This window comes from Gobius niger (assembly GCF_951799975.1).
Source record: "Gobius niger genome assembly, chromosome: 11".
Classification (NCBI taxonomy): Eukaryota; Metazoa; Chordata; class Actinopteri; order Gobiiformes; family Gobiidae; genus Gobius; species Gobius niger.
This window is the reverse complement of record NC_136862.1, coordinates 24,270,551-24,287,792: the sequence shown is the minus strand read 5'-3', so window position 1 is coordinate 24,287,792 and position 17,242 is coordinate 24,270,551. Positions and strand designations below refer to the sequence as shown.

The following is a 17,242-nucleotide window of genomic DNA, read 5'->3' as shown; positions in this document are numbered from 1 at the left end:
ATGTGTGTATGCCTTTCTTTGTGCGCGTTTTGCAATGGTCCAACTCGGTGAATAACGTTTCTATTCAGAGCTACTGCAGACTGGGAGCTACTGCTGGATATCCTGTTGATAACACTCTGGGCTATTCTTTAGGCTGGGCAGTGCTGCGCTAAAGTTGTAGTCGTTACTGTACAGAGCTGGCGTTGCAAGGCTGTAGTTTAATTACAGATGGCCTTTGTGCTTTTTCGCCATTTGGCCTCGTTCGAACTGAAAAAAGCCACTGTCACATTCAAATGTCGTCGGTAATTGTAGTTGTGGCGTCTGGACTGACAGCGCTCCCACTGTGGACCACGCATAGAGAATAATAAGATGAATGTCCACAAAACTACTATTTACTATTTAAACTAGCAAATTACATGCAAAATTGAAAACATTGAACAGAGTTGAGACTTGGAGTTAGTTTTGCCAACACAATTAATTACTTTTCCATTATGACTCTACTTTAGAAGAGCAAAGTTGTCCCAATATGGATATGTTTCCCCCTGTCGTTGCAGCACAAACTGTAACGCACAGGCTGTGACTTTGTAGCTGCCAAGTGTCTTTCGGTAAATGTTGGTGCCATGTCCGTGACTCATCTAAAATTTAAAGTGGCGGTATTATGCAAAATCAACTTTTCAGAGCTTTTTACCTGATTACAATGTACACCTGGAGCTGTGTTTCGACCCACTTGTGCATCTTTGAGTAATCTTGAGTAATCCTGCGCAGCAACAGTGACCAAAGAGTTCCTCCTTTTCCCTAAAAGCTCCTCGTGAGGTCCTATAGGTATCCAGGAAATGCTTTCCTCACCTCTCGATAACTCACTAAGCTTAATCCTCTGGTTGGAATTAAAAACACTCGCCATGGCTTCACTACAGCCGCACGAGCCACACTGACTTTTTGTTTCTCTGTATGCAACAGCTGCACAGCAAAGGGGAGGGAACATGAAATTACTGCATGTTTAGTTTCGGCTGTTTTAGAGCAATATTGCATTTTTTAACCAACAAAGTGTGAGATAGTCATAATGATACGCTTAAATGAGATTACTAGCAGCAAAAAAGCATAATACTCTTTAAGAATCACTCCATTGTACTTTGGTAAATACAGTCGGGGCTCCTCATTTTGGACACAACCCTCCAAAAAAGCTACAAGCTGCAAAAATAGATGGAATATGCTTATTTATCTAGCTCAGGGATCCCCAACTATTTCAGTTTAAGGTCCGCAAACTTTTCTTTCATAACTTTCGACATATGTCCAGGGTCCGAACATATGCAGTCATTGCTCTTGAAAATGTTGAAACATGAACACAGGTTGTCTATTTACAGAGCAGAACTGATTAATTAATGAAATGTTGTCTTATTTCAATGTTATTTAAATCGATAATTTTTAATTCCATCCATCCATTTTCTTCCACTTATTTGTTGCCGGGTCATGGAGACAGCTGTTGGAGTTGCCCAAATCACATTGCACCAGCCCCTTATGGCTCCTCCCGCAGGTGGTGGGTCCACAGAAGGACGGCCTCACGATTCTAGGACCTGTTTGCCATGGGAGACTCTACCAGGGGCACGAAGGCCCTGACAACAGAGCTCTCAGGATCATTTGGGTGCTCAAACCCCACCACGTTAAGGTGGCGGTTCTAGGAGGGGTAATTTTTAATTCAGCCTTAGAAATTAAGTATATTGAGAGGATGAAAAGGCTTTGGGATCCCGACAAAAGCCTCTGGAGGTCCGGATCTGGACCCAGGTCTGCCAGTTGGGGACCCCTGAACTCATTCCTTCATTGGAAAACAGAAACATAACTGTGAAATGTTTTTGTGTCTATGATGCCAGGCTCGAACCAGCTTAATTTACTTCACAGCTATCCGTGTGTAGGTGTTATGAGATGAATCAATGTAATAATGAGCCAAAAACATTTGTGAAATTTCAGTCATATCACTGAACTGCCTTTGAGCTGCACAAAGCTACATGTGTGATGGTGATTTCACCACATGGAAACTTCATATGTGATACATCGTGAGTGCAAGGTCCGAGCAGGAAAAGCAGCGGAGGACACTGGAGCTAAAAATAAGTGCCCTTGTCCACTCCGGTCCTGGCTCGCACTTCAACACAGAATTCCCACTGTTCTTCACTCCTGCACTTCCTCCGGAGCTCGTAAAAGAAACCGCCAACCAAAACAAACGGAGCAATGGCATGACACGACTTGAAGGGTGGCTGTGAAATTAAAACAAGATAAGGAAATGAAGCCGGTATTATTCTACTTGAGCGATAACTTTCCTATTGTTGAAGAGAGTTATTTTCCTATAATTAAACCATGTATACAGTATCAGATATAAGTACCCAAAATATTTACTCAAGAAAGAGTAAAAGAACACTTAATGAAGCTGAACTGAAATAGTGACTCAAATGATAACTTAAAGCAGTACTAAGTAACTCTTGCCCCTAGAGGCCAAAAGTGCAACTGCAGGTGTCGTAGCAAGTTACGTTTTTTTTACTTATTAATTGTCTTGGAGAGTAAATACTACGCTGACAGAAAAGGCGAAGGGAGAGGGGGATATTGTACATCCAATTATACAATGGAAATATTTTTTTTCACTCAAACTTGGCTGTAAATACTGTTTAAAGTGACGTTAGCCCGCAGTTAGCTTTGCCCGTTAGCCTGTTAGCTTCTTCTTCGTGATTCCATTAGTGTGTGTTGGTGACTCTGACCCGGAGACAAGGAAGTTGCAATTATGGTTTTCTGGCCAGAGACACCAAGGGGAGATGAAAGACCCCCCAATCATCCCATCAACACTTATATTACCCTCTCAGGGAATACGAAAAGGATTTATTAAGGTAAACACGTTATTTAGTACTGCTTTAAAAGGACTCGGTGAAAACTTGAGTAATGCTTTAGTGTTGATGTAACAGTAAGAGAATACACCTTAGACATTCTTGAAAGTAAGAGTACTGTTACTTCCAAATAATATAACCTAAGAGGAAGTAGAACTTTGTATTGCATTACATTTAATTCTGCACCCATTCTTCTGACGTTCCAGCCGAAGTCTCACACAAACCTTCACTGTACAATAAACCCAGCGTGGCATGTAATTCTTTTGTTTAGCAGCTTTTCTTTCGCGTTGGCTGGATTGTTCTCCCACCGAAATGTGTTCTTGATTTGGGCGCGTGTACCGTGTGAGCTAATGGCCTCCCCACAGCTGATGTGTGTCGCGCACGTGTCAGAAACATCGCTCCGGGCCGCGGCGCTCGGACATGTGTTTCTGAATATGCAAGAATAACTGCGCACTGACCTCATCATGTCACCGGCCAAAAAGCACAACAAGACGTCACCCAAAAGACGGGGAAACTAAACAGAACAGCACGAGAGCGATTTGGACCGAACTTTCCATAATAAATTTGTCATTGGCGAGAAAACCTGCCAAGACAAATTTGTATCGAGCAACGTGAACCAAACGCAAAAGAAAAGCTGCATTAAATAAACGTTTTGAATGATTTGCTCTCAGGCGTTTTGCTTCATGTTACGCAGAGGTTAATTTGGGCTGCTCGTTTCACTGTTATCAATCACATTATGACGACACTGGGGCCACACGTGTTTTTACTTGAGAGTATTAACAGTTAGAGCTGCGTCATTCCAAATGGCAAATGCACTGAAGTCTATGCTTTGTGCCAATCAGTTCCATTAGATTTACCGATTCAAAAAATAATGTAAGCGAGAAATAGAAATGCTTTATTGCCAGCATTCTGTGTGGGGCTTGGTGGGCACTTAATCAAAATGTAATTGTCAGGTTTACAGCCTCCAGTGGCAGCAACAACTTGGGCTGGGTACCGTTTAGAGATGCACCGATCCAGCTTTTTTGCTATACCGATACCAATACTGGGTTTTAAGTATCTGCCAATATCCGATATTTACCGATACCAAGAGACGTTCTTAAAAGTGGCTGAAAAATGGAATTGATTCTTTTCTCCATTTCAAGATTAATAAAGCCACATTTTATTGTCATGATATTACAGAACAATTATCAATTATATCTATTGATAAGCTCTTGGTTAAACATTTAACAAGGGTCACAGGACTTTTCTACACTAAACATCCTTGGGTATATAACAACTCACATAAAGTGATCTGATCATTACAATTATGCTAGATTAGTTATTTCTTGAACTAAAATACAAACTATTGGTTTCAGCAGTGGTCGATTTTATTTTATTTTATTTGGCTACTCTAGGTATTTGTACCATAGTTTCTGTTGCCAGCCCTAATTAGTTTTTGTTCACATTAGCATGCTCCCGCTAGCTTTAGCATGCTGATGCTAACCGCGGCATTTTGCGCAGCGTCCAAAATGCGGACATTAAAACTAACTTGGCGATTGAATTCTCCAGGTTCTTATTCACTTAGATTTAGTTGGTAAAAGTTGTGTTTTTAATGAGGTAAGAGCCAAAACGGCAACGGTTCAGTATCGGATATTTGTAGCCGATACCCGATATTGTAATCTTTAGGTATCGGCTCTGATATCCGATACCAGTACTGGATCGGTGCATCCTTAGTACCATTAAACAGCACCTGTGTGGTATCGAAAAGAGTGTTGACGCGGTTGGTCCAGGAACATTTTTGCCACAATTTCCCCCAATTTTTCCCCCATTCTCCACAATTCACATTTCTTGACATTGGAGATGAACCCGATATTGTAAATTTGCAGATCTTCCACACATAACTGTTCTGTTTTCTGTTTCTAGAAGACAAACATTTTAGTATAGGAAACGGGAAAAAGTATCGTTCAGGTATCGGTATAGAAAACCAAGAATCGTTAAAACAAAATGTTCCCAGCCTTAGCAACAACACTCGCTTTGAAGTTTGGAATATTTGTGTTTTTTAAATTACACTGGAGTGGAATTACCTGCCTAGCTGCCATCTTATGCCTTTCACCTCTAATTTGATGTAAAGCACTTTTTAGCGCTAGCTTTTTGGTTAATGGCCATAAATGTCCTGCTGAAACACATATACAGTGAGTGACTAATCTGCCCTCATCAGTGGGTGGTTGTGCTGTTTATACAACGCGCAGCACATGGAGCAGCATGAAAAACCTCAAGCACATTGCCCCGTGGAGGTGAGGAGTGGATCTGTCAATGGAAGGAAGAGGAGAGACCGAAAATCAGGACTAAAACCAGGACTTGAGGACTTGAGTTGAGCCCAAGAACCCAAAACCAACCAGACTTGAATCCCACAGCGGCCACCCAGGCTGAAGATCATGTTTTATCTTTGGTGTTTTGGGAAGAAGACTGTGTTGGAAGTAATGGAAAATGTCGAGACAAAGGGGGGGGAACAAGTGAAGACAAGCGATCGGTGCCACGTTTATCATTGGAGCAGGGCGGTAAATCAAAGATGGCAGTGCTTAATCTTCTATGGAAAGTCGCTGGGACCTAAACCAAGAAGTGGCCGGCTCTTGGATGCGCCGGTGCTGTTTTGAGCACATTGTAAATGTTCACTATAACTTGAGCTGACTGTGGATATTACAGTGACATCACAGGTTCGAACATCTGTTTTCTACCATTCTGATAAGTTCCAGTACAACAAGGCTTTTTTTTTTTTTCAGGTTTTGATTGTTTCACGGTTCACTTTTTGGATTTGAAGCTGCATTTGTTTACATGGTTTTGACGTTAAAAATGTGCTGTGAAAAGTTGAAATGCACATTGTTCACAGGGGTGTTCTGATACCAGTTCTGGCTTTGGATTATATACCAATTGCATAAATTTGTATGAGCAAGTGCTTAGCCAGTTCAGCATTTGTTCTGTCAAGGATTTGCAGCATCTAAAACTTATTTTAATCACAAAGAACTGCAATCGTTATCTCTTTGATGCCTTGGGTCGTCTCATGATCAGAAGGTCAGGGGTTTGAATCTCAGCTCCTGAAGTTGCCCACTGCCGTTGTGTCCTTGGGCAAGTCACTTCACCCTCATTGCCTCCAGTGTCTGCGTACACTGGTGTGTGAATGAGAGTGTGAATGGGTGACTGGTTCCTTGCTGTAAAGTGCTTTGGACCTAATGAAAGTAGAAAAGAGCTATATATGTTGAGACCATTTACCATCTTAGAGCTGAGCTATGTATCTGAGTATCAGCTAACTGACTATCAGCTAAGTAATTGATGAATAAATTGCAGTTAATGGATGAATAAATTGCAGTTACCTTGGGTGCAGCCTATGTGATTCGGACATCTTGGTTGCTAATTGAGCTATAATGAACAATACCAAAACATAACATACTAGACATTGATTATGGAAGAAATATGTTTTATTTTCCGTAGACGCCACCTTTAAGTCGCATGATTTAAGTCAATCATGTAACATCATATACTGTAGAACACACTGCAACAACCTACAACAGAATTGCTGTAACTTGCTGTAACCATATGAATGTTTAGAGAGGTGCCATTGGCCCGTCACATCATCAAAAAGTGAAGTCATTTTTCCTGACTCATCGTATTCCCCAGTGTCATCTCAGTATGGCTAAGCAAAACTTGTGGGAATTGAAACATGTACAGTGCAGCACTTCTCCTCCATGACTGTCAAACCTCAGCGTGCGGTGACTCAGCATGTGGCCCCCCCCCCCGTCAGACTTTATGTTTTAACCCCCTCCCATGAATCAGTCCGTCCCAACATGCCTCCGTCTCTCTGGAGGGAAAGTGCGATCACTGCTCTGACTGGCAGCTCCTCGCCGATCTTTCCACATCGACTCTTGCACAAGTGAAAATGCAGCGGAGTTTCACGGATGAGCAGCGTATTTACAGAAACACGGCCAATTATCCGCTGTCTGTTCAAACACTGTCCTCTGCCCGACTCCCATCTGTCTTTCCACAGACTCCTCAGCGCTTCTGTTCAGCTCATTTTCCTCTTGCACTGTCTGACTGACTGTAAGATGTTTGCCAAAAGGGCCACTGACATGCAACTTTGCATGACTGCAGTAGATTTGGTGTCTGTCTCTGCTCTTAAACTCTTTTTAATTGGACTAAGCCGGTGTTACATGACTGTGTCTTTGTCCATCCTTGTGTGGATGTCAAGATGCGGTCACACCTCACTCACTGGTCACCCGTCATCAAAAGCAACCAAACTTAAGCAGCGGTTTGCGCTCGTGCTTCACAGCTAGGTGGTCCTGGGTTTGATCGGTGCCTTGTGTGGAGTTTGCATGTTCTCTCCCCGTGTCTGCGCAGGTTTCCTCCGTGTACTCCGGTTTCCCCTACCACTAGAAACATGTACAATAGGCTAATGGTGTGTAAGTGAGAGTGAGTGGGGGTTTGTGTTGGTTGGAAGGGCTGATGGCTGATAGCTAAGTTAGCCTGCCACCACTGAGTATGTACAGTATATGCCTCATATAAAGCGCTTTGTGACCATGTCTGCGCCATAGGGCAATGTAATTTAGCTTAATATTTAACCACCATTGTCCCAAACCTTCAAACCATTAGTTATATGGAAGTTCAATGAAGAAGCACACCAATTGGACAAGGGCTTCAAAGTTTTGGAAATATCTTTTAATTGCTATTTTGTTATTCATATTTTTTAAAGGTACATTATGCAACTTTTGATGTAAAAAAGTGATATTTATATGTATTTGACCTTGTAGAGACCCAGAGGCTGTATGAGGCTTTACTTTCCGTCACAGCGGTCTCTTGGACGCTGACGGAACCAGAAAACTATTGATCCTGGGGCGTCCTAGTTTCACGCTGACCACTCATACAGCCACTGGGTCACTACAAGGTCAGATACGCACAAAATAGTTGCATAACGCACCTTTAAAGAAAGCTTTGGTTCAAGCATTGATTATCTTAGAGACGCTAGATCAAGGGTGTCCAAACTTTTTTTCACTGAGCGCCACATACAGAAAAACATACAAACAACTAGGCCGCACTCAGTAGAGCTCAGATATTTAACTTAACCTCTATTGCATTAAAGTTAGCAAATTCAATTAAATGTTAAATGCTTAAAGTAAAACTAACAGCCTTCATCACAGCTTTCTATTAATGGCTTTTCATTTATTTTATATATATTCAATAAAAAAATAAAAAATGCAATTATATCTTTAGAATTTCAGCGGGCCAATTAAAAGCGGGCCGCAGTTGACCCGCGGGCCGTAGTTTGGACAACCCTGTGCTAGATGCTAACTTCTCAAATGAATATCTTTTCATAGGTCTAAATAGCAGCCTTTTTTGCTGTTGGCCAATATATTGGAGATCAAAAGGTTTTATTTAAATAGGATGCAAAGAATATCTATCGGTATATTCAATTTTTGTTGGCTTTTACTCAACTCAAGATGCACATTTTTCTTTTATTATGTGCCACATGTCTTTAATCAGTGCTTACAGCTTGTGCTCTAAATTAAGTTTGCAAAAGTGTCAGAGGACGAACACTCAAACTCACAGGGCAGAGTTTGGAACAACACATGAAACTTTCTATAGTTACTCCTGTATCTCGTCATATCGCCCCTCACCACATCACCATTTGACTCTGCGACAGGAAACAAAATGAAAGTAAATGCGTTTGGGGCCAAAAGTGTCTGTCTCATGTGAGCTCTTTCACTTCATGTATTATTTAACAACAAGATGCTCCTGTGACCCACTCTTTTTACCGCTTCAATAAGTTAACATGACCAAAGTTTAATGGACTTGTTTTTCTTCTTCTTGTGCACTTTCTACCGCACACGTATGCCCTCAGTGGCTCTAGCACCACCCGGAAACCTCTCAAAATATCTACTACAGTATGCAGGATTTTCTTCTCACTACCACTTTGACAAAATGAACAAAGATGAAAAATGTGAAGAGAAAAGAATGTCTTTGAATATATTGCATGTTTTGGCAGATTTTGCTCAAACTGATCCTTTAATACTAATGGTATTTTTTCCTGTGTGTCTTCCAGATCTGTCCAACGCCAAGAGGAAATTTGCTGACTCCCTGAACGAGTTTAAGTTTCAGTGTATCGGCGATGCAGAGACAGACGATGAGATGTGTATAGGTAAGCCAGACACTGAAACTAAATACTGCCTCTGTTCTGGCCCGACGCGTGGCGGAAATAGCAACGTCAAAGTGATCGAGTCTCTGAAATAGAACATCGTCTTCAGCAAGAAAAGGCCGGGCTATTTCTGGCCAAGATGATCAAAGATGTCTTCTCTTTTTAAGCACTGTTATTATTGTTACCGCAAATATATTGTTGCACAACTCAATATATTTAAGAAAAGAACAGTCTCTATTATCACACACTGAAGGTTCAGCCTGGTGTGTTGATACAACGACTGAGGGCGGGAACATTTGTTGACCGAGCGAACAGATTATTTAACCTCTTGCCCCGCCTTAACCAAGCCCATTTTCTCCAATTTCGACATTACCCAAATCTTAAAGCAGAACTAAGTAACTCATGCCCCTAGAGGCCATAAGTGCCACTGCAGGTGTCGTAGCATGTTACGTTTTTTTACTCATTAATTGTCCGTGAGAGTAAATACTACACTGGCAGAAAAGACAAAGGGAGAGAGGGATATTGTACATCCAATCACACTATGGAGATATTTTTTTTACACTTGGCTGTAAACACTGTTTAAGTGGCGCTAGCCCGCAGTTAGCTTCTTCTTCGTGATTCCATTAGTGTGTATTGGTGACTCTGACCCGGAGACAGGGAAGTTGCAATTATGGTTTTCTGGCCAGAACCACCAGGGGGAGATGAAAGACCATCAACACTTGCATTACCTCCAGAGGGACTACGAAAAGGATTTATTAAGGGTAACAAGTTACTTAGTACTGCTTTAAGTCTTGAAAAAAAGTGTTAAAATAGCAACAAAAACAAGACATAAATGAGGATGAGAGTGTAGCATAAAAAGTTACAAAATGCAACAAAAAAGGGAAATAAACGCGGCAACAACGCAACGAAAAAAATTACATAAAAATCTTACATCAGAATTGTAGGTCTTAGCTTTCAAATGAGGCGTATAGGCTCTAAGTCTCCGTCAAAAAGCGTTTAGATTTGGGTAAAGCTGTATTGGAGAAAATGTGCTTGGTTCAGGTGGGGTTCAAGAGGTTAAAACAAACAAAAACCTTTCCACACAGATTTGGCCATGGTTAGGTTTTGTTATCTTTTTTTTTTACTTACTCAAGTAAGAGCAAAACAAGTACTTGGAGTAGTGTGAGTACTGAGAAACTGTTAGAGCGTATATTATGAGAAACAAAACTTGAAATAATGTGAAAAAAAGAAGAGAAAATACCATAATATAAAAATAAATCATGAATAATTAAGTAAAAAATAACACTTTGTTTTGTACAGTTTCTTAAAAGCACGCTTACAGTAACTACATGTACTTAACTTGAGTAAATATAACTACCCACCTCTGGGAAAAAAAAAAAGAAAAAAAAAAGTCCATCTTGGTACAAATTCATTGGACTTTAGTTCTATTGATTTTTCTATAAAGTACCATAAAAAAGAAACTGAACCATCTTTTTTTCTGCCTCTTTCCTTTTCCCTTGCGCACAACGCACTGATGGAAAAGAAAAGCAGCAGAACGCATCACTTAATGTACTGAATAAAGCCTAAAACTGGTCCGGATTGGCCATCGCAAAGTCACGCCATGTCAACAGCCCGTTCGTCCGCTCCTGCGTGCATGTCCCCCTCATTGTGGTTGAAGTAGCCCTTCCTGTTGCCCCGCTGCGAACACCGCACCCCTCTCCTCTCTCCCCTGGCTCTGACCCGACCCACCCTGTCACAGATATCTGTCCTGAACAGCTTGTCTCTGCTGGACTCCATCACCTACTGTTGTTTTAGGCTATTCATAGACACCCTTTCAGTCACTAACATTTTACATCACAGATCGTTTGGTAATAATTTAAATGTGCACAAAACCGTGTTTAAGAAATGGCAAACACATCATTATTGTTTTTTTTTGTTTTTTAATCTAGCCAAATCGCTTCAGGAGTTTGCAGCTGTGCTACAGAACCTGGAGGATGAGAGGACGCGGATGGTAAGAGCTGCTTTATTGAATATTGGAAAACGTTGACAGGGGCATGCAGGAAATTGAGTTGTCAAAGATTCCCAATGTTTTACTTAAACGCTCTTTTACTAAATCATCATGAGTAATGGATAAATATACTCTATATCACTTCTGTAAAGGCTGAAGAAGTAAGCAGTGCAGTTTTCAAGTTTATCCATGCATTAACTCGACCATGTTCCTTCCAGATCGAAAATGCAAACGACGTGTTGATCATGCCTCTGGAGCGGTTCAGGAAGGAGCAGATCAGCGCAGCCAAGGTACAGCCTGGGGGACACTCGAACGTCAATAACGGTGACAAAGATGAGTCGGCGTTCACTGAGGGCTATTGATGCCGACCACATTATGGAGATCAATGCTCTTTCTAACAGGGCTTATGTAAGCTGTAATGGAGCAGGCCTCCATAGGAACAGTGGTTAGGTATACTTCGACAAACACATTATCCCACACAGAGGTCTATAGCAGTGAAATTATAGAGCTAACATTAGCCAAGGAGGAACAAGCTGTCACTCACATAATGTCACTGTTACCCTTTACAGTTCATTTAGTTTAATATCTATTTAGTGTGAAAAATGTTCAGAAACGTCTACTTTAAGCCGGTTTATGCTTCCTGTGTTGCAATGGTTTCCAATCTTTTAACCTCATTGGCAAACCTATCACCCTTTTGAAAGTTGACACTAAAGCCGTTTATGTTCATTTCAATGAGCAGTACAGAGTTTTATGAATAACAATCAATATAAAATACAATAAAATGCTGTTCCTTGACTATAATAAGCCGAATGCCCATCTCGACTGCGCATGTGTGGGTAAATCAGGCTCCTAATTTTGGCTACCAAACAAACCACTCCGCCATTGAAATGTGTGAGCGAGTTCAGGTAGTGGAGCATGAATTATAAGGCTTACGGGCATTGGTTTAAAGATTATAAGTCTCAAGTGACATTTCTTGCAAATATTTATGTTGTCAATATCTTGAAAGCGAGGGAAAAGTCAGGACGGCGGCTCCCTAGGCAGAAGCGGATCATAGTGGACAGGGGGACAACAGGACCTGGGATCAGCCCGACACAGACACCGCCACTTTTTAAATCATCAACTTTCTTTACGCTAACTATCAATATTGTTTGGTAGCCAAAAGAAATTCCATTACCCACAATGCAACGGGCAACCCGAGATGGGGATTCGGCTTATAACCAGCGTAGTTTAGACCTCTTTTCTCAAACGCTCTCTTTTAACAGTCAAATAGCAGATCTTTAAACTTTATTTTATCTTTGTCATTAAAATTAAGAGGACATATATTAGAAAAATACAGCGGCAGTATTCAATCGTTTAATCCTTTTAATATCACAAATGTATTTTCAATCGGTTTATTGAAAGTGATGTATTACTGCTGATAAGATGGACTTATCAGTAGTACTTAAAGAGGGCTGAAACTAATCAATATCTACTGTATCTCTAAACATTTAACATTAACACAATGACATAATTAAACCTTTTTGGCCAGCAGCACTTCATACACGCTGGAAGTTTGCATCTTTCAGTTCACTTTTTGCATGGCATTAGACTTGCAAGCTCATCACAGTTGCTAATCATTTGTTAGCATTTTGCTTCGTAGCACATTAGCTATGTTTAAGCTTCAAGATGTCGCTACTTTGTGTGCAGTACACAGTTGTAGTAATTCCTGTTGCGTCTCTGTGACAGTCAAAAAGAGAGAACGGCAGGATCGATGAGCAGTTTGCAGCTTTGTAACTTTCAGGTTCAGTTTGACATTATTTGCATAAGAAAAAAAATAGGCAAGATGGCGGCAGGGTAGCGTTTTTTTTATATTCCATTCAAAAAAGGGAGATAGCAGCTGTTCCCTTATCTGAGATTTAGACATTATGAAATTCTTAACTATGAATGCAATCTATTCTGTGGAAACTTTCCGTAAAATGAATCGATCAGGAGCAAGCGATTCATTAACTGCCACTGAAAACTAAAACTGAAGTACAGTTTGATAAAAGGCATTGAAGTCGGTGTTCATGGTACACAGTATGAGCTGTATCTACAAGAGGCCAAAAGAAAACATTTTTGCTGAGATGTCTGTTATGACTAACTGGGCCATACATTTTCTTAAGTAAATAACCATCTGTCAAAGCATGCAGTTCAGCTAATAACTCAAATGAAACTAGTTAGTGTTTTTGCTCCGCTGTGGGGCCCGCTACGTTCATCTATCTAATGCCTAACAATACGTGGATGTGGTTAGTTTCCCCCCCGTCCCAGCGCTGCATTTGCTGTCAGTGTCCTTGTTAGTGCATCTGTAGGGCGTCTTTTCGACCTCAATAGGAGATTAGAACAGTTCATAATCCAAGCATAAACCAGTGCCTCTCTGCAGGTGGTCTCCTCAGGACACATCATCTCTCTCTCTCTACTAAAATACATGCAGGGGGCGGCTAATGGACAAAGCACCCTACTGTACTACATTAACCAAGACTTTGGGGTATTATATAAAGTAACGGGTTTTAAATATAGGGATCATCTTGGCATTAAGGGTTTGAAATACTGAAAAAGCGTTTACCACAATCCGCGTGGCTGATAGTGTAAAGTACCGGTGTAATGTTTTTGTGGGTTACTTTTTTCATTTTTTACAACAGCACAGAGAAGCTTACAGATCACTTTGTTATTTCTAGTGGCATATACAAAGGTGGCGCTGTGTATTGTTTCCTATAAAGTCGGGATTGTGTAGTAAGAACTGCAAGGTGTTCTGGGAAAAGGGAGTGCAATCACTGACAATAAACATTTCAAAATGTAAGCGATCAGAGTTGTCATTCAGTAAATAGTACGTTTGGGACATAGTGGCCCTGCAGCTAACGGTGTTGTGAATTGCTAATATTAGTCTGTGGACAATGTTTGCTAGCTCCCCCTAAAATGATGGATTCCTATAGTACATGTTGCCTATTATATCTATTCATCTTAATAATTAATCCATGATTACTTTGACATCTTCCCTAAAGTGTTGTTGTATCTTCTGCAGCACCACAGTCACTTTTCCTGCTCACTACTAGTAATAGACGCTTATTGAGTATTCCATGTCTCCATACTTAGGTCTTATGTCGTAAATACAGCATGTTTTAGTGTTTTATAATCTTCTTAAACCTGGGCCTGCTGTTGCGGTCATCAGTCAGGGGAGTTACAAGGACTCTGCAGTATTAAACATGACTGATCATCTGTCCCGCTACATGATCATTTCATAGTGACCCAGTGTCCCGCTCATATTAATCCCGGTTTAACCCCATAAAACATCTTGCTCCGGGGGCAGACTCCCCTCGACCCAAAGCCCTGGTGTGTTTAAGGGAATTATAATGAACTGAAAGATATACCTAGATAAATCCCTGCTCCAGGAAGTGAGACGGCACTAGTGGAGTCGGTGCGTGACGTGCACTTGATCATTTACTGGAAACATAAAAGGTCAGGACATGAAGGCTTTTGAAAACTCGCTCTGGCGCTCCTCAGTCAAGTCAATTTGTGTTTTTCGTAACAAACTTGATTGCAAAAGAAACTGAGCTGTCGTTATATTTAAGTTATGTCCTGTCTAACAATGACCTTTCAAACTGTTGGCACTGAAATTGGACACGTTATATTTATTTTGAGGGTGATACAAGACACTGTATGGAATGTTATGGTTTCCTTTTCTTTGCTTTACTAGCACATTTCGTCTTTTAATTTTTTTACTTTTTGTGTTGTTATTCTTTATTTTTCATTTTACTTGCATCTAAAGCAATTACATTAACGGAAATGATCAAGTGAACGTGAAACAGTGCGTATCACTGCTCTGGCCAACACTGCCCTCTTCTGGTGAACTGTAACAGTGCATGCGTGTCTATCCAAATCAAAGATTCCTCTCAATTTTAGGTCTAAAATGTATTCATTGCATCGTAGGTTGTGTCTTAACTTTTCCTTTTGGTTTAACATATTTATAATGCTGGAACCAATAATGTTTCAGTAGTTTTTTCTTCTTCTACTAATTCAGTAAAATAGCAAAGAAAACTAATCCAAGTCAGAATCATGTTAATTGCCATTGTCTATTAAAGGGCTCACAAACTAGGAATATTTTTTGGGTAGAATGGGACAGCATGAAAAATATATATGCATAAACAGTGCAATTATGACGTTATGAAGGAATGCAAATGAAGAATAATCCAAAGCAATAACATAGAAAAAAGCAAAAGTCTAAAGTACGTCCAAGACACAGAATGTGGTATTTCAAACGTGATTTTTCAGGGTGTATCGAAACAGTTAAACTTTAAACAGGCCTCTTGTTGTTTGTCAGCGTGATGTTTTCTGCAGCTGCTCTTCCTTTGGCTCCTGTCACTGACTCACTGCTGCTGCTGTTGTGTTTGAACCAAAATCGCACCTGTGTCCTGTCAGTTCAGCATATGCTCACTTTCTAAATATTAAACCACACCACTGTTGATAGTTTACTGTTCCTTTGACCAAAGACCCATTCTGCAACCCAGGAAGAGAGTTTGTTTAAAGTGTAAACTGTTTGCTGTATTCCAACAACCTGCATCAGGCAATTTGGGCACTTGGGCGCCCTCTCAGTTTAAAATGGGCGCATACATCTCTTTTGTCTCAAAATATGAGCAACTGCAAAGGGGAGACCTTCTGACTACAAACAAAAGAATGTTTTAAATCGAAAAAGAATGGGTTCCTCATTTTACTTGCTAAAGTTGTACTTTGACTTGGTGCCACAATAGAATATTGCATTGAGAGGTTGACCGATATGGGTTTTTCTAGATTTTTGGGGATTTTTATTGGCCGTTTGACCAATGTTTTTGATCGATTTTCTCAAATCTCTTGTCCAGCAGTGGCCGATTTTAATGTACATTAGGTAACTCAATCGTAGTTTTTGTCCCAGCTCTGATTAGTTGCCCTTAGCATTAGCATCCTGTTGTTAGCATTTTTGCACGTAGATCAAAAATACAATTGCGGATTAGTCTAGCCAGGGCCGTCCCAAGCCAATTTGGCACCCTAGGCAAGATTGAACGTTTATGCCCCCTCCCTCCCTGCCCTAAAAAAAAATCCTTATTTTTTTTTCATTCTTTAATTTATATTTCTGCATGTTTCTTGATCCAAATCGCGTGCTATTGTTGTTTTTCAATCCTTTTGGACACTTGTTTTATTTTGTTTTATTATGATTTTCATTGTCATTTTATAATTATTTATTCATTAAAAAAAAATCAGAATCATGAAACGCGCAACAGTTCTATTGAAGGAGGAACCTCCACTTCTGAAGTATATTTACACATTTCAATAGTGATGTTACACGGCTCCCCGGGGGCGTAGAAGGACCAAAGTGGGCTCGTTTGAAAGTTTGAAATCTCAAAAGACACACAAGTCGGCCCTGGGTCCTGCTTTAATCTGGCATAGACATGATTTACTCTTGGTTTCGGCCTGGCTTTTTTCTTTTTGGATTAGACCAGACCAGGATTGAAATGGTAAAGCATGTGAGGATCCAAATATCAGTACTTTGGTGTTATTACTTTATAATTTGTCATCTTATTTGACATCTCTCGTTTGGAGCCTATAAATCTGTGTTGTTCATTGGTTTCTTAGAGATCTGAAAGCCAAACCTGCCACACCCTTCTCCTCCTCCTGTCCCGAGTCCATCATCAAACTGTTTTTACATATCCCTTATCTCCGCTCCGCAGAATAGGCCCGTTGTTTAATAACCAGATGTGTTCCCGACGGTGTCATTATATTTCCCACTCTTGCAACAACAGCGTCATAAAATTCACAATGAAAAAAAAAGAAAAAAGAAAAATGGAACAATACTTCATCCAAGACACCCATGTAGAGAGGTTAACTGGTTTCATCTGGCTGTGTTAAGAGCTTTATTGATTTTTTTTGTTTATTTGATTACAGGAAGCTAAGAAACGATACGACAAAGAAACGGAAAAGTACTGCGCGGTGCTGGAAAAACATCTCAGTCTCTCGGCGAGGAAGAAGGAATCACATCTGCATGAGGTAAAACCGATCTCCCAAATAGGCGTGACATAATAATCATTTGTTACATGTAAAAAAAAACATGATGTGAAATCGCTCGTGTGGGTTTTATCCTTGTTACAGTTGTCCAGCTCTGTCAAAAAAAAAGGAAGGAAGGAAGGAAGGAAAAGTTTTGAATTGGCAACAAATCAGTTTTGGTGATGGAGTCTGGCTTGAGTAGTTGAGTTAAAGATGTGAGATAAT

General features: G+C 40.4%; 1 protein-coding gene across 4 annotated transcripts in view; it reads left to right on the top strand.

Annotated features, from left to right (window-relative positions):
* Positions 1-17,242, top strand: part of LOC306970105 (rho GTPase-activating protein 26-like) — a 90,211-nt gene that overhangs the window by 35,961 nt on the left and 37,008 nt on the right. For all 4 annotated transcript variants that reach the window (XM_079565951.1, XM_079565952.1, XM_079565953.1 and 1 more), the window contains exons 3-6: positions 8,911-9,006; positions 10,932-10,993; positions 11,209-11,280; positions 16,919-17,020. In XM_079565951.1, the coding sequence (XP_079422077.1) occupies positions 8,911-9,006; positions 10,932-10,993; positions 11,209-11,280; positions 16,919-17,020 (332 nt within the window). The remainder of the gene's footprint in view (positions 1-8,910; positions 9,007-10,931; positions 10,994-11,208; positions 11,281-16,918; positions 17,021-17,242) is intronic.